Raw genomic sequence first — 26,766 nt, 5'->3', positions numbered from 1 at the left:
GTCAAAATGAGCCTGGCCCAAACCACGTTAGAATGGTATCACCTGATTCAACAGAGGCTGGCCCACGGCAGCCAGTGCCAACCCGTTCAGCTGGTCTTAGAATTTTATACTCAGTTGGTCTTAAAATTTTAACTTCTTGAATTTCCTTTTTTGATTGGTTTCATTTTAGCCTGAGGATCTTTGTATTTGGGGAATTACCTGTAGGTTGAGAAATCAGACCCCTTTAGGAATATTTTAGGCTCTGGGAATGACATCCAAGTAGAATCTGAATGAACCACTTAACTTCTCTGTTTCTCAGTCTGTCTATCTGTAAAGATGATTGACCTGAGATCTGCCTCTTAGTTTGAAATATAAAAAGTGAAATATAAAGAGCTGGCCTTGGGGTAAAGTATATTAAAGCTATGTCCCTCGCTCTGTCTTCAGGCTTGCGTCCATTCTGACTAAATTAACCAGTTACTATTTGCTTACAAATTAGTGACAGGTCACTTCAGCCAAAACACAACTTGAGTAGTTGAGTCACTAAGACTGTGTCTATATTGCCGGGTATTATGATAACTTTAAGGGACAGATAGGCTACTAATTACATGAGGAGTGATAAGCATTCAGCTACTTTGGTCAAAATGGTATATGTGACTTGGCTATATGTTATTTGTTTCCCAATGCTGGCAACATCAGAATCACCTGGGAATCTTTGTAAGCTTAGCTTATCCCAGCACATTCTGAGTCAAAGGTCTGGTGTGGGGAGGAAGAGTGTTTTAAAGAGCTCCTCACATCATCCAGCTTTGTTTGCTGGTGGATCAGCAGCATAATCCAGGTCCTAACCCCATCACCCCATTGTCATCTTAGATTGGAGTCAGCTTTTCTGCGACAGGCTCTTCCCTATGACTCCGCTGTAATTAACAGCATGAGAACGGGCTTCATTGAGGATAAAACATCTATTAAAACACGTATCTTCAATAATAATAATCACAATAAAAACAGATTTTCAGAAATACTCTCTAATACAATAATGACGTTCTAAAAGTTTTCCCATTTCAAATGTTATATTTATGTGGCAAAGCAATATTTAGTCATTTTGGTCCTTGTCATCAATTCAACTGTGGCCTTGATTAATTGGGCCACAGAGCCCAGTCACATCAGTCAGGTGGCCCAGGGCCACCTAAGTCTCTGGCACTTGTCACGTTCCATCTGGGTTTTTCAGCCACATACACAGCCCCAACTCTCTTTGTAAGCAAAAGGACAGTTCTGTGTATTCAGGGGGAAGTAGAGGCTACACAGATACTTTTGCTTGGTACATTTAAACCATTAGAGGAAAACAATTTAGAGATGGAGATTTATATAGAAAACTGGTCTGTCATTTTGCACATGAAGACGCGGCCCAAATTATTCACTATTATTTACACATCTTCTTAGCATATTGAACTAAATGCAATAATGTAAAGCCTGCTCTTGAAATTACTTACGATGTGGAATGAATTGACAAAAGGTATTCCTTATCTCAACAGGCCCCAGCTGAAAACTATATACATGGAGAAATACAATGAGTGAACCATTTTTTTTAGGTTAAATAAATTGATAAAGATTTTTAAAAAGAAGTACATAACTATTCTCAGTATCCAGCTTTTAAATTGTGCATACATATTTCTAAAACAAGGTTTTATAAGTGAATAGAGTCTTGGATAAAATTCCAGCTATCAACTGTGAACTATCAGTAACTAAATTGTGATTTACCAGAATCATGACTTACCAAGTTGGTTTTCTCTTATTTTAGGGGAAGGAGAATGTAGGATATTACCCGTGGACTGTTGTATGCCTAGGCAACCGTCTCCCTTATTGTTTTGTATTGACAAATAAATACTTTTTGTGGGAGAGGGATAAATTTTCTTCCTTTACAGACTACTTGTTTTCTGTGCCATGAGGACTCCAGACCAAAATCACTTTCTTTTTGTGCCCATCTTCATTAGATGCTGATAAGGAGGAGATGAGGAGTCATACTTTTTCTACTCATTATCCTTGCAATCTTGGGAAATCACTTAGCCTCTCTGCTTCTCCATTTCTCATTTGTAACATCAAGGATTAGGACTAGAGAAACTGAAAGGTTCTTCCATTTCAAATATCCCATGTTTCTACAGTTCTGTCCCTGCTTCCTCTGGCCTCAGGCCACCCTTCTTTGCTGTTTGAGAGTGTCCAAAAATTACTGCTTAGCCCAAAGTCAGAAGAAATGCTCTTCCATTCCTTAGCGTCCCACCAAGTTAGGTTAGTCATGGCGCTCATATTCGTGGATAATTGGAGATCCAGACACAAGGCGGCTGGAGGGACCTCTCACCTTGCATATCCTGGCTGGCAGCCTCATGGTCACATGCCTGACACCAAGGTCACCTGACACCATGGTACAGGAGTCACAGCACTGCTAGGCACACAACACTACTAAACACACAGCACTTTTATAATGGTCAAGGACACTTGAGACCCAGAAGCAAAGGCAGAGGAGCCATAAACGTTTTAATCATCAAATATGGGAAAGATTTCTGGGTGTGGGAGGAATTCTTGGTACCACATTTTAGTCCTGAATCCCCTGGTTTACAATCCCTGCACGTGACTCTCAGAACAGCCAATGCAAAACTGAGGGACTGGCATTAAGCAGGTCACTAAATGTTTGTGGGTTTTTTTTTTCCCCTCTGCGACTGAATTGGTCATTTGTGTTGGTATCATGTGTAGACAGCCTTGAGGGCTTTATGGTAAAATTCATTCCAATGGCTGAGGGTGGATTCTGCTGTGAGTATCCTAAAAGATGAAAGGTTCTGATAAAAGGATGCACTTAACCTAGAACCAGCAAAGCAAGGGCAGTGCAAAAGCCAGGGATTTGTATCTGAGTTGAATCAGGAGGGGGAACTCAATAGTCCTGTCTGCCCATTTCACTGCTCTTGACCACACAGGCCAGGGAGTTCTGGTTACTTACACCACTGCCTTTCTAATCAGGACTCAGGGGACCCACCAAGTCTTTTGGTCGCGACAGTGGTTACATAGGTTTGACCTTTGAAACAGTCCTCAAAAACAAAAAGAGATCGTATATGATCAGCTAGAGGCTGCGTTTCTCTGTGCTGCAACTGTAAGTCAAGGGCACAACTAACAATAGAAGTAACAGTAAAAGCTGCCATTTAGTGAGTGTTTACTACCTGCTGAAAACTGGGATAGACGCTTTACCCAAATTTTGTATCCAAGTTTTCCAATAGGAGGCATATAGGCTGTACAGAAAGAATTTATAAGCTATGAGAATTGTGGTTAACCCTATGGCAGGGCTTAAGATTTTCTTCAGAAAAGGGAAGGATGGTGGTCCTTTTGGATCAGTTCCAGGAAGTCCTGCCCGGAAATGGGATAGGCCTGGCTGCTGAGCCCTCTGATTCTAGGAAAGAAGCCCGTTTTGAGTTCTTGTGAAAGCAACAGATGAGACGATACTGGGGGATGGTAAAGTCCTTTCACCCTGAAGTTAAGACGAAGCCGAGAGTGGTGTGAGATGTAAAACGTCTTCCTCAACTTGAAACGACAGAACAACCCCCACTCCTAAAACAGCATTATGATGAGGTCTACTTTAAAAGGTCCACCATAGAACAATTAACCAGTTTTAGGGATTCTGGTCTTTTGCTCTTTTAACCTCCCTGGTTCAACATGTCTACGTATTTATATTTAGTGAAATCTAATGGGCACATTGGGATTAAAACTCCAGAGTCAGGATCTGGCCCATGTAATATTGGCATTAATATCACTCAGCCGCAACCAGATGAACTGAGTGCTTAGGAAGAGCCAACTAGACACTCCTGTCAGTTGTCAATCTCGCAGTGATCCTCGCAGAGCACGGCATGAGTGCTGTGGCACTGTCCTCTTGAAAGTGACAGGGAACAAGCATGGGGTGGTGTTGATGCCCACCAGGTTATACCAGTGAATTTAAAACATGTTTTTTTTTTTTTTTTTTTTTTTTACTACCTCCTCCTCTAATGTCTTTCAAGTATTGAGCTGTGTCCGTGTTTCCCATTTTGAAACATCTATTCCTGTTTCTTCCCATCTCTTTGGATGATTGCCATTTGTACAACATTGTAAGATGTGCCACAGTTAGCAGCAACTCCAAGCCTGTATGGTTTTTCTTTCACCAGTTAGTATCTGGATATATGTAAGCTGCTCTGATTAGCTTTCTGAAAACAATTAAAACCAGACATCTCCCCTTTAGGACCAGGAGGCACATGAGCATAAGAAACAATGTCTTTTCTTATTGTATGCGGTTTAATGGGGGGCCTGATTATACCTTCCCAAAGAGGGACAGTGAGCCGATCACTGAGTTACGGCAATTATTCTAAACGGCATTTGTAACATTACAAGCAGTCTAGGATGAGACTTCTGGAAAAGAACAAGCTACCCCACCCAAATGTATTACAAATGTGCTTGACTGGCATTTGGAAAGAAGAAAGAAACTCTTATTAAAATTTAACATCAACTTGGCCAGACTTTGGGCCGAATTGGAAGAACAAAGTGCTGCTCAGTGAAAAGCCCGGGGTGGGAGTGATGTGATTTCTACTTCTAAGGCTGAAATAATAATAATAAAAAAAGACAGAACGGCCAACTAATCCCTTCATGGCAGATCTACACAGCTTAAATTCCAAGGGTTATTTTGTATCAAATCTTGCCATTACCCAATGGCCTTTCCTTATGAAATCCTTAATTTTTAGATATACAGATCTGATTTCAGTGGGAAAAGGGACTATCCAGTGTCTACAATTATCTTGAAGAGAACAAATGGTTCTGAGCGGTGCTGGTGGACACAGTGACACTGAAGATGACCTCACCTCAGCACTATTCCCACGGGGGCCTGTCCTGATCAACCTCCAGTCTTCTACTTTGCTGCAACTCTCCTGGCTTTCAAAGACCAGGTGTCTCTGAATGGGCACCATGGTTACAACGCTCTAGGGTATATGGGGATTCCATAACAACTTCTAAGTATTTTTCTTCCTTTTTCTCTCTGTGTCCCAGGATCTTAAGCTGACTCATTGCCTCTATATTCTGAGAGAATGCCCAACCCAGCTCTTGGGTTGGGATTGTGGGACGCACTAAACTCAGGCTGGCATGCCCTCACAGATGTGGCGATAGAATGATCTGCCACAATAGCATTCGTGTCAAGAGATGCAGTGTCACCCATGACATTCATTTTCTTTGTGATAGTGAAAGATGCCACTCAGCACAGAGGGACCACTCTGCTGTCGAATGACGGCATGGACTAGTGAGAACTTTGTAAGAGGCATTTCTTATAAAAGTAGTCATAAGGGGATCCATCATCATTTGGTCAGCTTGTCACGAAACAGCAAAGTTACCCAGAGCCTTGAACACATCAAGCAAGTACAGATGCAACACATACAAGCAAAGCTAATTTAATATGATTCCTAGCAAATTATTAAACTCCACAGTGGTGGGGCGAGGGATTGTAGGGAAGAGATTGAGAACAACAGCGAGAAATAGAGAGAGTGAGAGATGAGATACGCAAATGGTTTTTTTGTTTCCATTTTGAAGAGTCTGATCCCACCCAGGCAAAACTGAAATCCTGCCCAAATTGGCCAGAGGCCTGTGACAATGAGGACTGTATCTCAAAGCTGCAGCAATGACAGCTCCCGTCCTCATAAAAAAATGGGAGGCAGTTTATTATCAAAATACAAACACTAAAATACTTCCGACCATTTCGTTAGCAGCATGGTTCCCAATGCGACATTCCCTTTATCAATCAAGTTTACATCATGTGGCTTCAATTCGTTTGTCTTGCCAAGACTCTTAAGAGAGCAGGTGCAAAAAGAGGGAGAGAAGAGATCTTTCCTTTTAAGCGGCAGACAGTCTTTATAAGGAATTCTCTAGGGTTCTATTCTGAAGACTATTCCGTTTGATTTGGGGCACTTTTCAAATGGCCATTTGGCACTTTCTGTTCAGAGTCTTAGGCACAGTGTGACAGAGTCAGCTTGGTGAGCCCTTCCCCATGCATTCGGTACAGCAGCTGAAACTCGGCAGGCAGCTGGTGTGACTCCTGCCACTTGGTGGTAAATTTGGTCCCTTTTTTGTCATAATAATGGTATGGAAGATCTTCCCTTGTGTTGGGGTCAAATCCAAAAGGCCAAAATCCATACAAGTGGATCTCTTCACACATCGCTGATGCAAGGGTGTACATGAGAATACCTGTGCTCAGCCGTTTGGGTGACAAATGTTTGTTTTTCCAGTACCTGTGGAACAGTAAGTACATGTGGATTCAGAAGCCAGTGTTGGTTTCAGGCAAATAGGTCAACATGACTGGGCCAGGAGGTGGATTGGTACATGGATTTGCCTTTTTTAAAGTAGCATTTGCTTTGAATCTATCTTTTAGAACACCTCTGGGCAGGACCGGCTACATAATTTGTGAGACCCAGTATGGGACGAAAATGCGGGCCCGTCTTTCAAAAATCACTGAGTTTCCAGAGGGCGATAGCAGGGCATTAAACCAAGTGCCAGCCCTCCTGAGCACAGCTCCTGTGTGACCGCACAGGTTATACATCGCGTGACACCAGCCCCTCCTCTTGGCTGTGTTAAGGAGTGGTGGCCCTGACTCAGTGGTGACACCGCAGAAGGCCAGAAGCAATGGGAATGACTATGCCCCTGTGTCACCTTCTTATCCAAATCTAGAGGTTGGTTAAATGCTTCTTCTTTGGTCTGGAGAGATTGTGGGCCTTATTTTTCTGTAGCTTCTTGTAAAAAAAATCATATTCCCTGTTCCTTTGTTTTCTACCTAAGGGTTCCTAGGGGTTCCCTTCTTTAGCATGCCAGAACCCAAGAAAAGCATTTAAACACTTTCTGAATTAAAAAAAAAAGCTAAATTATGGCTGTTTTTCCTTCCATATTGAAACAGTAGTTTGAAGCCTTCCTACCTATACTACCAAATATTCAAGACTGCTAGGGAGTGAGTTTGTGTGTGTGTGTGTGTGTGTGTGTGTGTGTGTGTATCATTTGCTGTGTAGGCAAAGTTAAACTGTTTATGAATCAGGTTTCCTCGGACTGTATTTCCCTTGAGTTTTCATTGAACCAATGTATTTGGTTCAAGCCTGAGTGGCTGTGAAGCATTATGGCTAACTCCGTGGCCTTTCTGAAAAGCTAGGGGCAGGGTAGGCCACACAGGCCAATTTCCTGAAGCTTCTAAGCACGTATAGCTCCTTCTTTACTACTTGCAAGCTTCACAGACCTTTCCCCATTCCAGTTGAAATGTAACAGTTTAATGGAAACCAATTTGTCAATAAATTTCATAAAAAAAAAAACAAAAATAAATAAACATTAAAAAATAATAAATAAATAAATAAATAAATTAATTAATTAAAAAAAAAAAGAAATTAACAGTTTAGTCTTGGTTTTCTTACTAAGGAGTTAGAATGACTTCTGACAATTCCTTTGGTATGGCTGAACTTAAGTAAAGCAAGGCAGGAGCAAAATGATGAGGTCAAAAGGCCACAGGAGGACAGGTTGGTGGGAAGCATGGCTTCTGATTCTGATTTTGCCCATTTGGGGCAGTGACATTGGGTGGTAAATAATTCCTTTTCTTTGTACCTCAGTAGACTCATCTTTAAACAAGAGTTGGGCTACCTAACCTCTCGAAAAGATGACCATACATCTTGGGAAGCTGGGATAGTCTCAATTTTTGTTTGTTATCCTGTTGTTATTAATAGTACCCTCTTTCTCTTAAAGACAGAGCTCCAGTTTGGTCTATATATTATGGTGTCACCCTACCTGTTAGATACATACTACTCTATTAGATGATGATTCCTCCTTCTATCAGAGGTAACCTAAACAGACATTAAGTTTGGTAGACTTCAGAGGACTACAGGATGGGAATAATATACTATGGGATAAACGTCTTTAGAATTCTCTGGTTACCTGTCCTCCCAGAACCCGCTTTAACTTGTAGGACTATCCAGACAGTATGTTAGGACATGGAGGCTACTTGCTCAGGGGAAATTAGAGTTAAGGCAGTTTCCTCAGATGATTTAAAAAAAATCCTACAACTAATTTTGCTTTATAAAATGCCCTGGACTAGTGGCTCCCAATTTTGACTGCATATTAGAATCATCTAGGAGTTATTAAGAAAAACAGGTACCGGGCCCTTCCCCTCCCCCTGCCAGATAAATTACATTAGAATCCCTTGAAGTAGAGCCCAGGCAACAGTAGTTTTAAAAGTTCTCCAGGTGATTCTAATGTACAGCCAGCATTAAGACTCAACAGACTAGACAAAAATATTGCATTTCTGATCAATCTCTCTATCAAATTATGAGGGATAACAGCAAGCTCATAAAATATCTTTCACATGTTTTGGCACTGAAATCCCAAATTTTAAAGGCCAATTATGCAATTTATGCTTTCTTTAAGTGGTTTTCTAATCTTGGACATTGACAAAACACCCACATATAAAATCAAAAGGAACATTTTAAGTCAATTGCATCTTGACTTGGTTTGTCTAATTCAGCCATTGGCATGATTGGGACATAGCTCTCCATTAAAGACAATTCTTGATTTTTGATGATTTGCTTGGTTTGTCTGATTCAGCCATTGGCATGATTGGGACATAGCTCTCCATTAAAGACAATTTTTGATTTTTGATGATTTCCATGACTGCCTGTTAGGCTTACCACCAAGGGAGGGGACAGGGATTAGAGAGGGTAGACTGACGAAACACCAGTCCCCCCTCCCCCATATAGCACTTTGCTACCAGCTGGAAGTAGGAGAGTAGGAGATTGAAGTTCTTACTGAGAATGATTCATTCTTTCATTACAAAAACATAAGAGTTTGCCTCAAAGTTCTAAGCTAACCACAACAAGTAACTAATCAGATACCTCCCACCCCCAAGAGATTACAATATTGATTTGCCATGTGGTGGGGTAAGACTTAAAGGCAATAAAATATACACACCTGTTGACATGTTGCATTATATTTCCAGGCCAAGCCAATTGGACCTTTAACTGACCTCTGTGTTCAACAAAAAAGTCAACTAATGTCCTGGTAACAGTTGCTGAAGTGTGGAAGAAAAATGCAGGGATCCAAAGAATGGCCCCATCGAGCTTTTTTAAACTCAGGAAAAAGTTGTTACGGTCCTGAATGGTCAAAAGATTGTTGTAATATTTTTCCAGAATGCTGGGGTTGAAGGTGGTAAGGTTGGTTTTCCTTCCAACATCTCTTTGGAAAGCCTCCGTAGGGGCAAAATTGCAACGGAAAACAAAATCTGACTTATCTATTTCTTGTCCACACCGGCTCCCTGTCAGGATCCCACTATTTCCAACCACAGCACAAATATTAAAATGCTTATTCACAATGGGTGACACATCTGGAAGCAGTGATCGGAAGTTATTGCTAATAGAGAAAACATATTTATGGCTGGAATAATCATAGTGCATCAGTTGTCCGATCCGAACACTATTCTTGGTCAAAGAAAAATTTTTTATTACATCGACATGCTGAAGAATTTCTTGCCTAAAATGAAAAGAAATTCATTAAATGCATCCCATTCAAAAGAATTGATTTTCCATCTTATGTCTTATGCTGCCATTTCATTCAGACAAGAATCGTAGGCCCATTGTATCTAAGAAAGATTATACATTCATAATAATTGTGGTCATTGCGGGAAAGACTGCTTCAGAATCTACAGAGGTGTTAATTTCCCAATCAAGTTCTGGATGTAATCCTTCAAGGCTTATAAATGTTGTCACTTACAGTTTTAGCTGGCATTCTTTGGTTTTCTGCTCTATGTGAGAAGTGTATTTGATCAAGGAGGAGGCACGATCATAGGAGGTCAAACTATGTCAGAAAATACAGGGAGACAATTTACACAGGCTCCAAAGAGCTCACATTAATTCACAAACATTGGTGACTTAGAGTTTGTAACCAGGTACTGTTTGTTTGCTATTGGACTGCAGCGTTCAAGGAATATCAAATATCACTGGTATCCAAATAAGAGCCAAATAGATACGAGTCAGTATAATACTATCTATTATTGAAATATGGAAATGGTAACAATAGTGAATGTAGTTGCGTATTTAATAGAAATGAGATGATAATCTCATTAAGGTCCTTTGAATAATGAAACAGGAATATTTTTATACTTGATTATATAGAAACACAATTTAGTTGGAGGAACTTAATCCTTAGAAAAACAGGCTATCGTGAATCCTGAAAATGTGTGTACATTCTACGAATTCACAGGATAAACAAGGCAAGGGTGATACTTAGCATTAATTTCAGGTTGCTCTCATGTTGAGCTTTAAGTAAAATGAAGTATTTCCTCTTAGAGTTTCAGCTATTTAAAATATTTATGAGACACCAGTAACATGTTACTTTGCTACTAGATTCTCTAATTCTAAGAAATCACATTGTAAATTTCCTATGTCTTTTGCCTAAAAAAATAGGATTGAAACTAAATGCTTTGCATATCATCACTTTTACTGGAATTTTATTTAAAAAAACACTTCATTTGTCAAAATATAAAGCAACATAAACTGAACGCTTTAATCTAAAATTTCCAGAGTTACCCATACTGTTCTTTACAAGCTAGTCTTTACCTGTTATAAAGGTAAAGTAAATTTAAAATGATACTGGGAAAATTAATTAAAGTTTACCTAATAAGTGGATTGAAAGGAGGGAAGTTTTGAGAAGGAAATATTGTTCTCACTTGTCATTTGGGTCACATGGCCCAGTGTGGGAAGATAATTTTTACTATGTTAGAAATATGTCTTGGGAAAGGTATAATGTGTTCCACCATGAAAGTTTTCTGGTTTGTCTATAAAATTAATATTGGACTAAAAACCCAATAGTTTTTTTAAGGTACTTCTATGGTTTAGAATTTATCAATTATTGCCATTGAACTAATTTCTAATTGAACAGTGTTTAAAACTTTTATTCATAATCACATGACTATATCAGCTTTTCATGACACCATAGATATCTACTGAATTGGTTTTAATTCTGTCACTCAAAATAAAAAAGGGTGCAGTAACTAGAAATGCTATGACAAAACACAGCTCCCTAAATGAGTGGTAAAATGATCATTTGTAAAATAAATATTCACACCCCTAATGAATACACTAGATGGCTCACATTCCATTTAGTAGCATAATAATCCCACCAAAAAGGAAGGAGTAATGACTTATCAGGGGTTGCTAAGAGTAGACCAGAATCACTCAGGATAATAAATTTGAATAAATCTCATCCTTCTTCCCCACCTCACACACCACACACACACACACACACACACACACACACACACACACTCCCTCATGTATAAACCAGGCTGTTACAAGACAACAACCTGTAAAAATGATGTTGGGTAGCTTTTACAATGTATTAAGGGCTGTAAAGGTTTAATGAAAACAAATAGGCAAAACCAGAACAAAACCATACTTAAATACCTGCATATATTTGGGCCAAGATTTTGACTAGTGATTGATAAGGGCAGATTATAGTATTTTCTGTGTGTTTCAGTGTAAGACAATTCTATTTTATTTCATTTTTAAACATTTTTCTCAGTGGGAGAATGAAAATGCATTATTAGATGGTCTTTATGCAATTGTTTTTGTTTTTGGTTTTTTTTTTGGTAGATGGCTTTGGCAGTGTTACCCATGCATGTTAACTATAAATCATTGTGCTCAATTAAGCCCAAGTTAGGGAGCATATTGGAAATATCTTTTTCCCTCCCATTCAAATTGGTCTTCTTGATTTTTTTTTTTTTTTATGAAAGGGCACTACATACATAAAAAAGAGTTACCAATCAGCCTTTGTGCAGTCAGGCCTAGAAGACAATGCAAATAACACCTCCGGTGGGGGATAGATTTTTGTTGTTTTGGAGTATTTTGTTTTGTTTTGTTTTGTTTGAACTCCAGAATTCAAAAACACCTTTCGCATCTTTTCCCCCTATCCTACCTTTGATGTAAAAACGCTGTCCGATTAAATGTCCACTTAGAAGGTTTCTCTTGGAGTTCGTGGGTCAGAGAATTCGTAATGGGCACAAATGACGGATCTAGAAACTTCAGCGCAAATTGTGACCTGGAGAGGAGCATGAGTACACAGACAAACGTGCTGGCCTCAGCTGGGGGAAGCCAACGTAGCCATTAAAGTCCAGGCGGCTGGGGGCGGCGCGCGCGCGTGTGGGGTGAGGGGTGCACCTGGCACACGCACTGGCTCCATCCCGCCCCAGAGCCCCTCTCATTTGGCCCACTCCCTGCTCCCACACACACCCGGGGGGAAGAAGGAAAAGTAGGGAAATCCGCCTCCATTGTCCATCCCTCCGGGTGCGGGAGAGACCATAAAATGGCCGTCTCGCGGAGAGCAGGGCGGGAGCCCGGCGCACTGCTGGAGCCAGATGCGCCGTGAGGACCAAGGAGTCAGCACCGCGGACAGCGGCCGCGCCTCCGCTATTCCGACCCGCGACGCCCCGGCTGTCCGGGTGAATTGATTTTTGGAGAAAGGGCAGAGGAAACCGGAGTCCCAGGGGAAGACTGGGGGTGGCTCCTGCCTTAACCTCTTACTTCCCGAGCCGAGTCTGATTTCACTCCCTGTCCCCTAACTGGGGAGCCCGGAGGCCGCAGGGCAGCTCTACTCTTCTGCCAGGTGGGGCTTCTCTACGTTCCGCACCTCTGGCCCGCTTGGACCACAGCCTGCAGTTTGTATTTGCCACCTGCCCCTCGGGAGGTCCTCCTGGAAGAGCCCCTGAGGGTCACAGGTAGAGGCAGGGGTTCCCGAGGAGCTGCGCCAAGCTGCGCCTGGCCCCTTCCCTATCCAGCCCTCTCGCCCGGCGGCGACTTGGACCAGGGGCGAGGGTAGGCGGCCCTTAGGAGGCTCGCTTCCCGCAGAGGGCGGAGGAATTGCAGAAATCCCGGAAAGGGGGCGGGGGGCGGTGGTGGCAGCAGTAGGGAAAGGATCGAGGTAAAATACCCCAGGGGCTTCAGAACAGACCCGCGCATCATTTGATGGGGTGGGGCGTGACGGAGAGGAGTGAGCACAGCGCTCGGGGAGTCCGGCGCCTGCGCCATTAAATCGCCCTGGACCGCCCGGAGCCCGGCCGCGGAGTCTGCGGACGCCGCACCGGGAAGGCGCTCACGCACATCCATCTCCCGGTTCACCGCCCCCTCCCACACACACTCATTGCCTCTCCCTCCATCATCATTCTCCTTAAACCCTCCCCCCATTTTTGAAATGGGGGAAGGGATGCAGAGGAAGAATACGAGAAATGCAATCACATTGATTAGGACAACGGCTTTTAGGGGCTTCGGGTTCAAATAAATAAAGGAAGGGGGAAGGGAGAATCAGAAAGAGGAGTGGAAGGACCACGCAGTCATCTTGCCCAAAGTGTCTCGGAGAAGCCAAAACACCCCCCTGTCATCCCCCCCCCCCAATAAACCAGATACCCGAGGGCGCTCAAATAGAGAGAGGCCCGCACTCACCGGAATCCCGCGTGGAACATGTACATTCGGGGCGCCCCCGGGTTGGCGTACTTGGGAGTGGTGAAGATGTTCTCCTTTTTCAGGGACACGTAGCTGATGAGCGATAAAATCAGCAGGGCGACGCTGAGCATGACCAGTCCCAGCACACTGGCGACCCGGGCCATTTTGCAATTTCTCATCCCGGGCTGGGCTGGGATCAAGGGAAGCAGGGAAATCGGTCCATTGAGCGGCCAGCAGCTCGCTGGCGTGTCAGTGTGTGAGTGTGTGTGTGTTCGCCCGCGCGTGTCAGCGTGTGTGGCGGGGGAGGGGGACCGGGCAGGGGAGCCGCGGAGGCCCGGGAGGTGGGGAAGGGCAGGAGCCCCAGAGAGAAGCCGACCCCCAAGGCAGGGCCGAGCGGGGCCAGGAGGCTGGGCAGGAAGATGGAGGGCCTGCGCGGCGGCGTGGCGATGGAACGCGCCGCGCTGTGCGTCCCCGGCCGCCGGCTGAGGCTCCCCCGCGCGTTTCCAGCTAGGCTGCCATCTCCTCCGCCGCCTGTAAGATAAATGTGATTGGAATAACGTTACAGTTCGATCTAAGCACAGGATTTAATTAATGAACTCTAATCTCCCAAATAAGCGGGGGGAGGGGCCGGAGAGGGGAGGGGGAAAGAGGGGTGGCAGAGGGAGGGGAATTGAGGCTGGAAGGCTGCCGCCCACGTCAGTGGGCTTTCCGGCTGAGGGTTCGCGCGGGGAGGTGGCTGGGGCGACACAGAAGCCCAAACTTGGTTAAACGGACCGTTCATTACTTTATAAATATGATGCAGGATAGGGTGATAACCAACTGGATTTGCTGCCTTGGAGGTTACACACCAACTGCGTGCTTCTCCTAGATGCAGGGAGAGTAGTTTTAGGAAGATAGACATTTAAAAGCTTCTCTCCTCACCACTGGGGCACCACCCTGAGCCCCACGGGGTAGCATGCGTCCTAGCACCCCAGCGCCCCCGCAAAGAAGCCCTGAGAGCAGCTGGCCCAGTTTGGCTTGCGAGCGCTTAAAACCTCCCTAGAAATTTCCAGAACCTCTCCCCTATCCGCTTCCTTTGCCCACCGCATACATTGCTTCTCTCTGAAAGGTGGGCAGTGCCCAGCACAGCGGTGAGGTGAGCTGTGGGTTGGGGGGGGGGGGGCTGGTTTCTCCCTCCCTGTCCGTGTCTCAGCACAAGGCAGGTGGTCAGCTAGGCTGTGTTCCTGAGTTGACCAGGAGCAATTCCCCCTGATTTAACTCTTCATTGCCCACTTTCCTGATCCATCCTTGGGGCCAGGTCTTGGGGATGGGCCACCTAACTTAGTCCTGCTTGGTCCAGAAGCATTTACAAACTACTTTATAAATACATAGAACTCACCTTTGAAGGAGTCCAAGAACCAGGTAAGAGTGGCTGCCTCTGAGGGTGGAAGGAAAGCTCACTGCCTAACGTTTTATATTGCGTGACCTTCCATTTATTTTAGAATATTCATATGTTGCCCGTTATAACATTCATTGGAAATAAAAATTAATCCATTTTCAGTGAGGCTGCTGGACACTCAGAGGCAACCCACCTATTTCTTTAGCTCTGTTCTTTGCAATCAACTTGTGGCTTCTTCCACCCTAGTCTCACCCTTGGACTGGTCCTCCCAGCTTATTGGACTGGCCAATGAGCACTAATGAAAGAAGCTGGAGGTGAGAAATTGTCCTCCGAGAACCTTTTCCAATAAAGCAAATTGACACTTTCCGAAGTTTTTATGATTTCTTTCTCTCCTGAACTTCTTGCCTTATGGACTTCGGTGGGCCTGATGATACGTCTGTCTGTGGACTTCACATTCCTTAAAGGGGTGAACCCCTGGACTGTTAACTCCTGCAGAGCCAGGGGCCATGTCTTCTTCCCCGCTGTTTGCACATACTGTCTGGCAATTGTCCCATGTAGAGGGTATGCTTAATAAATGTTTGAGAACTGAGTGAGGTCCCTTGGAAAGACATCTTTGTCTGGTTGTGGACAGAGGCACGCAGAATGCAAGTGTCTGTTTCCAGTGAATGACAAGGGGCGTTGTTCAGTTTGTACCCACTGAAGACATTTTATACCAAAATCTAAAAATGTGGGCCAAGAAGACACAAATAATCTTCTTTTTCTCATGGGGCTTACATTATTTAAAAAATGTTAGAAAGGCCTGCACATCTATATGATGAATACTGGAGTGATATTTTTTGAATAATTACTATGGTTTCTTTTAAAGAGAAGACCATATGAATCTAGCGTAAAATGCCAAAAGGAGTAAGATCGTGTCTTAGAGAGCTATCTAAGAATTACACATGTTGGAAAAACTCTTCTTGAACACGGAGTCAGGGGAACATGCTACAGAGCTCAGAGTAATGGTTACACTTTCAGGCTCTGAAGCCAGCAGACCTGACTTCAAAAGCTTACTCTGGCACCCACAGCTATGTGACCTTGGGTAAGTTATCAGCCTCTCTGTGTCCCAGGCTCCTCACCTGCAGAACCAGGAATTGGGGGAAGATTACACAAAACATGTAAAGGCCTTGGCAGAGCTCTGGGTCTTTATTAAGCTGTCAATAAATATGAGCTGAACAGCTTGCACAAGTTTTCAGTGTCTTTCTCTGGCCCCGTAAATGACCCACTACAGAGTGCATGGGAAGGGATGTACTTGGTGAGGCATTTTCCTACAGAAAATGGCAAGGATCAAGAAGCTCTTTGGTTTTCTTTATAAAAGAACACAAGAGGCTTTCCTGGGACATATGATACAGACTCATTCCACCTGGATTTAAAAATTGATATATTGCTTATGTTTAGCATACCTTTGTGAACTTTCTGAAGGAAGTCCTAGGAGGATGATCCCTAGATTGCATATGGGTCACTGAAAGTCATACGATGTAAAGGAACCAACTTGGCCAGAAAAGAAACCAGCAGGCGGGAATCCTGTGCCAGGCCTAGAGGTGGAAATGACAATTACCAGCGGGAAAATTTCTGGGGATGGTGCTTCACAGAGTGACTACAGTACTAGATATGGGATTTTTTTCAAGCCTGGGATGATAGCTACTTAATAAATTAAAAAAATAATGAAGACATTTTTGTAGACTATCACCCAACAAATTTCACTAGAAATGAGATCTATCTGGGAGAACAGGAGGGTGAAAACAAGAAATACAGAAATGAAAGACCTCTCTGACTTCTGTTTCCTAGGGGAGCTGTTATTTTGGACACAAGTATTTCCCTCTCCTACCTCCGTGAGTGCGCACCTTTTGCAAACATGTCTCTGGGGCCCTGTCTAGGTCCTCACCAACGCATACCTACCAAGAGTAGCTTCCAGGCACTTTGGTTGGGAAACCTGGGAAGGATGATGTCTTTTGTAAGAAAGAGCTTCATTCATTTCTTTATTTCTGTTTTCTTTCATCAATTCATTAAATAAAATGTGTTGGTTATCAGACACCTGGCCGGACAGATAAAGGGTTATAAAATCGTCCTTGACCTCCTAATGCTTATGGTCTTGTGGGAGAGAGATCAGCCAGCATAATGGCAGTATTGTGTGAGTGGGCACTCGGGTGGCTCCATGGAGTAGGCGTCCTGCCAGTACTACGGAGAGCTCGACAACAGAGGGGTGATGGGAGAGGCGGAGAATAAACTGTGACAGGTTGTCAGGGTTCTTCGTGGAGGGCAACATCTGAGCTGGGCTTTAAAGTATGAGTATGATTCATTAGGTAAAGAGGTTAAAAAAGGACATTCCAAGTAGAGGGGTGAGGAGGAGGTAGGGAAGATTAATTATGGTGGGCTTGACTAACAACAAGAGATGTGAGGTGACTGCCACAAAAGAAGAGCCCAGAAAGGGAGTGAGGGCCAGACTGGATGACGTGCTAAGGAGTTGGCTGTGTCCTTGGCAGCTCCACTCACAACTGCCCAGCGTTTAAGAGAGGAATGGCTCAATCTAATTTGCACTGACTAGTGCAGGAGCAGCTGGAGGCAGGCCCATGGGGAGATGGGAACAGCAGCTGCTCATGTGGACATCAGCTGATATATTCTGTCCATGTGCCAGAAGCACCAGTGTGCCTTAATTTATCAATGAACCAATTGACCATTTTCTGTTATGAGACACTCACTCCTGAGTAAGGCACCAGGGAGTTGACTTTTGGAAGGGCAAGTGACCCCTCCTGGATGACATGGAGATCATAGTCCAGGGAGCTCGGGGACAGTCCACTGGGAAACTGCTCTTTGGCCACATGTGACCGGAGTTCTTTCTGCACATTATTGCTTGACTTCTTAGTTCCTAGTGGGTCTAACAGTGGCCACAGGGGAAAGATTTGGGGACTCTGGAGGTTTCTACCTCTTATTTTCCCTTAAAAGATAAATACTTTATGAGCTCAGGGGTGGGAAAGCCACTGTAGTCAAAGAAAGCTTCTCAAAAGCCCTCAGATGGAACTGAGACTAGAAAGATGCATGGGGATTTCCAGAGGCGGAGATGGCAGGAGAGGGCAGGGCAGGGCCAACCAGGCTGAACAAAGACGAGGAAGAAGAGGGAAAGGCATGTCGGGGCCAGCGAATAGATAAGCCCACTTGGAGTAAAGTGAAAACAGCCAAGATGTAGAGAGCACTTCTTATGTACCAGGAGTCTTTTATACCTAATCTGTAATCTTCACCCAGATCTGGAGAGGAAGGTATAATTATTTTCACTGCATAGTTGAAGAAACTGATGGACATGATCTTGCTCAAGACAAATCCTCTTTGACTCTAAAGCCCACCCTACCCACTATTCCAAACTGCTTGGAAGTGGTTCCTGAGACAGAGTTGGAAATGTGTGCGGCCCTGGGAAATCTGAAAGCATCATTCTTTGAGAGTGAGAATCAGTTAATACTGATGAGGAGGGGGAGGAGAAGAAGGGGGAGAGAGATGATGTCATATAGCATTCATTGCACACCTACTATGTTTTGGGTATTACCCTAGGCATTTTAACAACTGATCTCATTTAATCTCTATTCCATCCCTATGAGGATGGAGAGAGAATGAAGAAACTGAGGCCCAGAGAGGTTAATAACTTGCTCAGGTCACACAACTAGTGTGTTGCAGAAGAAGATTGGACTCTATTGGCATTCCAGAGCTCAGAGGAAGAAGGGTTTTAACTCTCTCTCTTGGCCATTGTATCTCAGGGTTACTAAGGAAGAGAGTACGTAGCCTCTTTGAAAAAGCCATTTAATCATAAAGGTGCAGTGCCAGAGCAACAAGGAAACAACCCGAATGATTCATCTGAGGACGAGTGGCTACTCTGGGGCTGGAGGAAGGTTGGGTAAGGTTGGAGCCTGGGGACAGAGTGCCGGCCATCCTGTGGGGTTAGCCAGGAGACAGCATCTTACTTTCATTTTATCCTTTAGTGCCAGCACACCAATCAGCACAACTAATGCTCAGTTTGGAAAGAAGGCAGGGAACTTCTCTGCTGTACAGAATACCCAAAGTCCAGAGTAGGGAGAAGTTTGGTCTCTGGTACAGATTGCAGAGAAAGATGATATACCTCAACTAGGGTAGATGAGTTAAATTACCTATTGAAGAGACCATGTTTAATGAGGTTAAGTAGTTAGATCAAGCTAGACTGATATTAATACACGAACATAGTACAAAATATAAAGCACGCGAGGGATGCAGCGGGAACAGTAAAACTCCCTCCTCCCACCTTATCTCCTTAGAGACAGCCACTGTTGCCGTCCGGAGGTGCTCTATGCATTCAAAAGCATGTGAGTATTAATTTTTAAACGTAAATGCTGAGACCAGTTTAAAATGATATTTATTTCATGGCTTTTGTCTGCATTTTACAAAAGACATTTTGCATAAAATTTTAACATTTCAGATGTTTGCAATGATTACCTTTTCTAGAAGCTGAGGAATTACTCATTTTGCGCCTACAGACGAATGCTTCTCTTAAAGCTCAGTGAAGCGGCTCTATGTGAAAGGAATATAAGAACTTCAAATAGCCCTTTCTTCGTTGAATAAATAAAATATATTTGGAAAGCCGTCTTAAGACTTTTTGTGATCCAGTCCCTAGGAAATGGTTTGGAAGGAGCTATTATGTTCAATTGTGTTAATCTCCTGGGTCCTTGCATAGAATTTCCACCTTTTAAATGTTTTCAGCGATTACCTCTTCTAGAAGCTCAGGTATTATACTTGAGAAGCTACTTGAAAAATAATCTTACAGTTAACTTTTAAGCTATTCTTATGTCTATTGTGTCTTTTTATTGCACTCACTGTGGGCATAAGAAATCACCCACGGTTAGAGCCGCCACAATAACATTACTGGCATACCATTAGGGGAGGTGTTTTAAAAAGAAATCTAATTTTAGCCTTCATCTTGAGTTTTGGGGCAGTTTTTGTTCCTTATGCTTCTAAAACTGTAATTGTCAACAGCCTATCTTTGAGAGCAGGAGAAAAAAACACTGTTTTGTTTGTACATTATTATAACAAAAGCTGGTAAAAATTTCCTTGTAATTATTAAAAATGCACGACTACTTGCTGATTTATTGATAGGTGCGGCTTCCACAGAGGAAATGGTAGGGATTGTTGATGGATGGATTTCTAAGTACCCTCCTCTCTCAGTTCTGGACCCCTAGTCCCAATTATAAGCACACACCCCTAGCTGAGATTTCTTATTTTATGTTCATAGGAAATTCACAGAGATAAGAGGTTGCTGGACTTCTCGATATTGAAAAATCCAGTCTCAGTAGGGGCAGTGGGGGAGGAGACTGAGATACAACATGTTTTATATTACGGACATGTATGTTCTATATCAAGTCATATTTATAGTAATGCTATGTGATGGCATTTTTATTTTTTTCCATAGTTATGGGAAAGAGCGACTCTGAGAGGTTAAATAACTTGGCCAAGTTCACAGCAGCTTTTTTTTTTTAAATGGGATTTTAATATAGGACTGAATGACTGGATGGTTATGCCCCTTTTCACCAAACCTTGTTGCCTCCCATGCTAGAAGTGTAGGGTTTGTGCACTGGGACATGAAAAAGTTTACTTTGAAGTGGATATTTCTCATTTAAAAAAGAGCAAAGGATGTGGTACCCATTTTGGCTTTTGTGCCCTTTCTCCTCACGGTTAGCTTTTTACCAGAACGTTTGAATACAAGGGAAGTGACTTCTCAATGGATGAGACGATCAATAGAAACCTACAAAGAATCTCTTATCTCTTTGTTTCAAAATTCTATGTTGTTCTGTAGTTTTAGAGTTTTACTTGCAAAAGGGTTTAAGTTCTGTTGGGGGTGGTGTAACATGAAGGAACGTCTGGGTGTCTGTACTTTTGTTTTCAGGAAGGCAGTTTTGAAGTAAGACGATCTGCAGGTGAAGGAGGTTGGCGGAGAGTATCTCTGAGGAGTTAGTTGCAAGAGGATCAAGAATGTAATTAGCACCTTCTCCCTAATAGCATCTGGAGTAGAAGGAGCCAAAGCAGGCTTAGAGGCGAGAGCAGGTAACTGATCTTTCACAGGCTATCTCTGATGCCTGCACCAGCTACCCGACACCTGGCTTAATTCCTAGGTAGGAGTTTGCCTATCTTTTTGTTCTTGCTCTGAGTTCAACTTGCTTAGTAGAAAAAAAAAAGCCCTCAACATTATGTATGCTGTTTCCTTGACAAAGAATTATATTTCTTGCATTTTTACTGAAGGAAAATGTCAAGAGAAAGCGAGTAGAAAGCGTATTATAAAACTGCTCTTCACGTCTGTCATCTGTGATTAAAGAAAGTCCCCCTGTTGGACGTTAGTCACCACAAAGAGGTATCGCTGCTCCCCCGGGGGCAGGTGCTACCTCAAGGGCGGTCAGAGAGTGGAAGATGGAGAGTGTTGCTTCATTTCTTGGAGACCAGACATGACATCCCATAGAGATAGGCATATTCAGGGCCTGAAGTAGACCCCAAGGTGGTCACTGAATTCTGCTGTCGGTTTTGGCTCGGCTCTTGGATAATCTTTCCCCATCTGCTAGGGGAATTAGGCTTTTCTGATCCTGCAGCATTGCCTGCTAGCACAGATGTCTCTCCACCTCTCCTCTGCCTTCCCCATTCTCTTTAACAAGTAGGATTGACAACTAAATGGAAACCTTATAACATTAAACTTACTTTTTAATCTCTACAGCAGCATGCTTAACTCTTGAGTTTTATGTTGGCTGGCTGTGTGATTTAGCAATATTAGGTAGGATTTGCAAGACTGTGGAAACTGCATCTATTATAGGTCCTGTGCAAGGCTAGCTGTGCAAAAGTGAGAGTTGCAAACAGCCTCAGACCTTTAGATAGTGGTTGTGAGCACTTATCAAAGGATGCTTTCTTTGTGAGCTCAGTGGAAAGGGATGCTGGTTCCACGTAGGTCTTTATAGTTGATAATCACTATCTTTAGGGCCATCTTTGGGGAAAAAAAACTGACAACCATATAAATCTTACATTTTTATAGCACTTCAATCTTTTTTCAAAGTACTCTCACATCTATTATCCCATCTTGACCTCCCAAGGAAACTGTGAGTTGGGCACAGCAAGTATTTCTATCCTGATTTCACAGATAAGACACAAGGAGGTTAAATCACACAGACAGGCAGGAGGAGACTGAAGCTAAACATCCATGTCTGATGTTAAGACTGCTAGTTCCTCTACCCTCTTTTTTTTCCCTCTGCAATCTAGCTTCTACTGCTGATATTGCTTTATTTAAAGCAATGTTTCTCACCTCTACCTGTTTATTTCAGTCACCTGAACAACGGAAAATTAATTCCGGGGCCCAGGTTCACCCCAAACCAATTAAATCAGGATTTTGCAGGTAGTTCCCAGGCGTCTGTGTGTCTTAAAGCTCTTCAGGTGATTCTGATGCACAGTTAGGATCAAAAACCATTGTTAGAAGCTGACCAATGGCAACGCTCATGTCAAATTCAGTGGTTTTTTTCTTCACTACTAGCCTGGACCAATTGGACATTAATTTCTTCTTTAAACTCACTCCTTTCTGGTTTTAATGAAATGACACTCCCCTGGTTTCCTCTTCTTCTCTAGTGACACCCTTTTATTTTCTTATTTTATTCTTCACCTTCTTTGTTTTGTCTTCCCAACTTACATGACTTTGACTTTGCTCTTTTCTCTGCATGGTTACACAGGGTTCAGAGGAATAGTGTGTGGGAGGGTTGTGCAAGGGGTCATTTATTTGCAAGGGCTTGGATGTTAGAACATAAGCCATGTAAGAGCAGAGCCTTTATTCCAATCACTGCTACCATTCTAGAACCCAGGACCATTCTAGAACCTAGGACAGACACATGCTCACTAGCTTGATGAATGGACCTACTTGACTGAATCTCAGATCTGGGTATGCAGTTCGGACTTGCGTTCAAGTCTTGCCCCTCTAATGCCATCTCTTGGATGTGCCACCATCTTCTTAAACCAAACCGTTTCAAAACTAAGCACATCTTCCTTACTTCTACAAAATAGCTCTTTAAAATGCTTGCTACCCACATCACTGCTTCCAACAGCCTCATCCTTCCAGTCCTGGATCATCTTTCTCCTTTGGATCATCTTTCTCCTTGACCCAGACCTACATCATGGTCTCCCCATTTGGCTGACACTGCCTTGCCCATGGCCTCTGGTGGAGAAAGAGTGCTAGGCTGTGCCCGGGGCACTGACTGGACCAGGAGTGGGTCCATCCATCCATTGGCCAGTTGCTCATATGGTAACCAGGGAGGAAGGCTCTCAGTTCCCTTGGAATGTGGAGAGACAACATAGAGAACATTAATGGCAGATTTGGAGGAACTATCAGTCTGACTTTGTGATGCAACTTGCTTGGACACTGAATAGCTTTCTAAATTCAGTTCCAAGTTTTGTGAATCCTTTATAGAAATTCAGTTTTTCTTAAGGTTGCTGACATGAGACTATTCTGACGACACCCACCCGCAAGCAATTATATCAATGTCAGTACTAGTATTTCTTCCTTTGAAAATAACATACTTTTCAATTTGCCTCAATTTTGCCTCTTTTTTTTTTGTATTTAGGACCATTTAACTAGGTCTTAACTACCTCCTGCTTGAACCAGGTAATAACTTTCTAGCAGGTTTACTTGTTCATTCTGCCTACACTTCCTACCCCTAGTTAAACCATTTGGGTTTAGGGGTGCCTGGGTGGCGCAGTCGGTTAAGCGTCCGACTTCAGCCAGGTCACGATCTCGCGGTCCGTGAGTTCGAGCCCCAGGTCGGGCTCTGGGCTGATGGCTCAGAGCCTGGAGCCTGTTTCCGATTCTGTGTCTCCCTCTCTCTCTGCCCCTCCCCCGTTCATGCTCTGTCTCTCTCTGTCCCAAAAATAAATAAACGTTGAAAAAAAAACCCATCTGGGTTTAAAACTTGTATTTGTCCCTTTGAAAAGCTTTTTTTGAAAGATTAGAGAGGAAGAATAGCCCAGGGATTAAATAAAATAATGGGTCGGGGTTGGCCTGCCTGGGCTTGAATCCAGGAATCAGTTAGCTAAATTGGTGATCTGGGAAAATCTACTTAATTTCGCCATGCCTCAGTTTCTTTATCTTAAAATAGGAAAGAGTAGTAACTATGTCAGAGGGCTATTCAAGGGATAAAAATTAGTTAATTATGCAATGCACTTAGCATAGGGCCAGGTATATAGTAATGTCAAGATATGTTGGCTTAATTATTGGCATCTCCTCTGAGAAAGCATCCCAGTTCCCTTTCCATTCCCTACTATCCCCCACTCTCCACAAAAGAATTAGAATTAGGCTCTCTCTGGTTTCATCAATTACATAGTTTCCTATTATTTTGAAATTTAGGGTGAAACCATCTTTTCACGTACCAAATTTCACAATGATGATTACATTGAAATTTGGGTAACTTTGTACCTTCTACCTACTACCTCAGAACAGAGTGAGACTCCTGACTGGGTACCTATAACTGACTCTGTTGGCAAACTCTCCAACACTTATCTTTTGCTCTTGAGCAGAAATGGTAATTATGTTTTCTTGCCACATTCTGCTTTCAGGGGAGTATGGGCTCATTCTGGCCAATGAGACATGAAGGGAAGTGTCTGGGAGGGTTTTTGAGGAAGATTATTACCTCAATTTTAAAATGACGCCTAAGGAAGAGTAGTTGCTCTCCTTCCCTGAATATTGTTGTGAGGTTTAGAATGGTGGCAGCCATCTTGGGGCCATGAGGGGAGACGGCTAAGGACAGAGCTAATACTGTAGGTGATAAGGTAGAAGGGCGGAAGGTACTGGGTCCTTGAGGATTTCACAAGGAATTGATCTAACTGATATTACAGCATCCCTTTACCATGACCGCTAGCTATGAAAGAAAATAAATCTTCCTTAATGTTTAAACCAGTTGAGTTTGGATTTAATTTGGCCAAAGGCATCCTAACTGACATAGTGCCCATACCACATCGTTTAAATTCTGATTATTAAAATAAGATCTGGCCCCTGGTCTAATGACTCTGGACCTCTTGAAGAGAGACTTTTTTCTGATAGCGCTAGATGAGGGCAATTTTTCGGTACCGAATGAGAGGAGATGAAGGAAAGGTGGGAGGAGAGAAAGAAGACAATGTGGAAGAGGGTATAAAAGAGTGAGGTGGCTTTGCATGGCTCCCTACCCCCTCTCAGTCTATGTGAAGGACAGTTTTCCAGCCTTATAAGGTCTCCAGGGATATAGTCCCCAACACCTTCCCTGCATGGGGACCCCGCTCTTCCTTTCTTTCCTGCAGCTCTTGTCAGTTACTTGCTAAAACAACATAAGGAGTCAGTTTGTTTGTTTCTCTTTTACTATCGCTTAAGGAACTTCTCTCTGTTTCTAATATATGCCTCCCAAACATCTCTGAGTTCACCTGAATACTATGCCTTTGTTCACTAAATATTTAACAAGAACATACCGTGTGCCCAAGCAGTGTTGCCTGCTCTGGGGATCTAGACGTGAATGAGATAGAGAAGGTCCCACTCTCATGATACTGTGGAAGTGACAGATGATAAGTGAACAAAATTATTTCATATGGTGCTGGCTGCTACGTATAAACTGTAAAAGGAAGTGTGAGAGAGGATGTGACTTTTGAGCTGAGGCCTAGAAGAGAACAAGGAGCCAACCAGATGGTGCAGGAAGAGGGGACAGCAAGTCGGTGGCCCAAAAGTTGGATTTAACCTGGCATGTGTGAGGTACAGAAAGATTAGTGTGGGAGTATGGTGAGAGGGAGGCTGGCTCCAGATCCCATAGGCCCTTGGAGCATGTGGGGTTGGACTTTATCCTGGTTGCAGTGGGAAGTCCTTGGAAGGTCTTAAGCAGTGGAGCAGTAGGGTTAGATTTACAGTTTTGGAAACCACTCCTGATACCATGTGAAGAATGGCTACTGGGATGAGGGCAAGGGTTGAAGTAGGGAAGACAGCTAGGAGCCCCCCACAGTGGTTCAGATAAGAAGAGCATGGTCGACAAGATGAATAGGATTTCTGTCCTCACAGAGCTCACTGACCTGTTAGGGATATAGATGAATAAACTGGAGATTCTGATAGAATATGTGCTACAATAGGAAATCTGACAACTTGCATCCTGTAGTTTCCCTATGATGCCTCCTGGTGCGGTGGGGACCTTGTTTGTAGGGGACCAGGGTGGGCAAGTGGCCCAGGGACTCAGCAACTGAAACATAGCTTTCTCCATCTAGTTAGGAGGGAAAGACTCATCAAGCATGTTTGTACACGCACATTTTGTGCTTTTGGATGTACATGTGCCTTGACTTTTTAAGTGAGATTTTTAGGTCCTTTGCAGTGAAGTGGTACTTTTTTTTTTCTTTTTGTAACCTAAGTGAAACCTGGTATGCATTAACTGCCCAATAAGTATGATTCAAGTGTTTGTCAATTATTTCTGCATTCAGTTAGGAGATGAAATTAGAGTCTGGAAACAAAAAAAGAGTCTAGTACTTACTAGCAAAGAGAACTCAGGAAAGATCTTTGGAGGAAATAGTAGACACCACCAAAATAGGCATAAGAAAAAGTTTAATAAGGGTGTAGGCAGGGCTTACAGGGGCCAGTAAGGGATGATGAAGCATCATGGGACTAATGACAGTGAGGAGCTCTTACTCCCCCCCAGAAGGGCAAGAAAATAAGAACTTGGACAGGGTAAGTGATGAGGGGGACAGCCTATATGAGCTGTGGCCTTTAGAAGAGGGATGCAGCCAGCCTGTGGCAACTAGATGCATGACCTCACACTTCTTCCAGTCTCTGATCTCCACCTGGGGTTTATTTTATTTTATTTTATTTTATTTTATTTTATTTTATTTTATTTTAGAGAGACCATGAGT

At 43.2% G+C, this 26,766-nt stretch overlaps 1 protein-coding gene across 1 annotated transcript; it reads right to left on the bottom strand.

Moving 5' to 3' along the window:
- Positions 1 to 5,965: 5,965 nt before the first annotated feature.
- On the bottom strand, positions 5,966 to 24,629 carry ST8SIA3 (ST8 alpha-N-acetyl-neuraminide alpha-2,8-sialyltransferase 3). The gene is given in 10 exon segments (XM_047826670.1): positions 5,966 to 6,248; positions 8,953 to 9,510; positions 11,953 to 12,075; positions 13,473 to 13,767; positions 13,770 to 13,808; positions 13,811 to 13,979; positions 17,589 to 17,764; positions 20,714 to 20,810; positions 23,034 to 23,192; positions 24,546 to 24,629. Coding segments are annotated over 10 exon segments (1,983 nt in total).
- Between the last annotated feature and the right edge of the window lie 2,137 nt (positions 24,630 to 26,766).

This window comes from Prionailurus viverrinus, chromosome D3 (assembly GCF_022837055.1).
Source record: "Prionailurus viverrinus isolate Anna chromosome D3, UM_Priviv_1.0, whole genome shotgun sequence".
Classification (NCBI taxonomy): Eukaryota; Metazoa; Chordata; class Mammalia; order Carnivora; family Felidae; genus Prionailurus; species Prionailurus viverrinus.
Note: the sequence above shows the minus strand (reverse complement) of the source record. Positions and strands in the feature narration are given on the sequence as shown.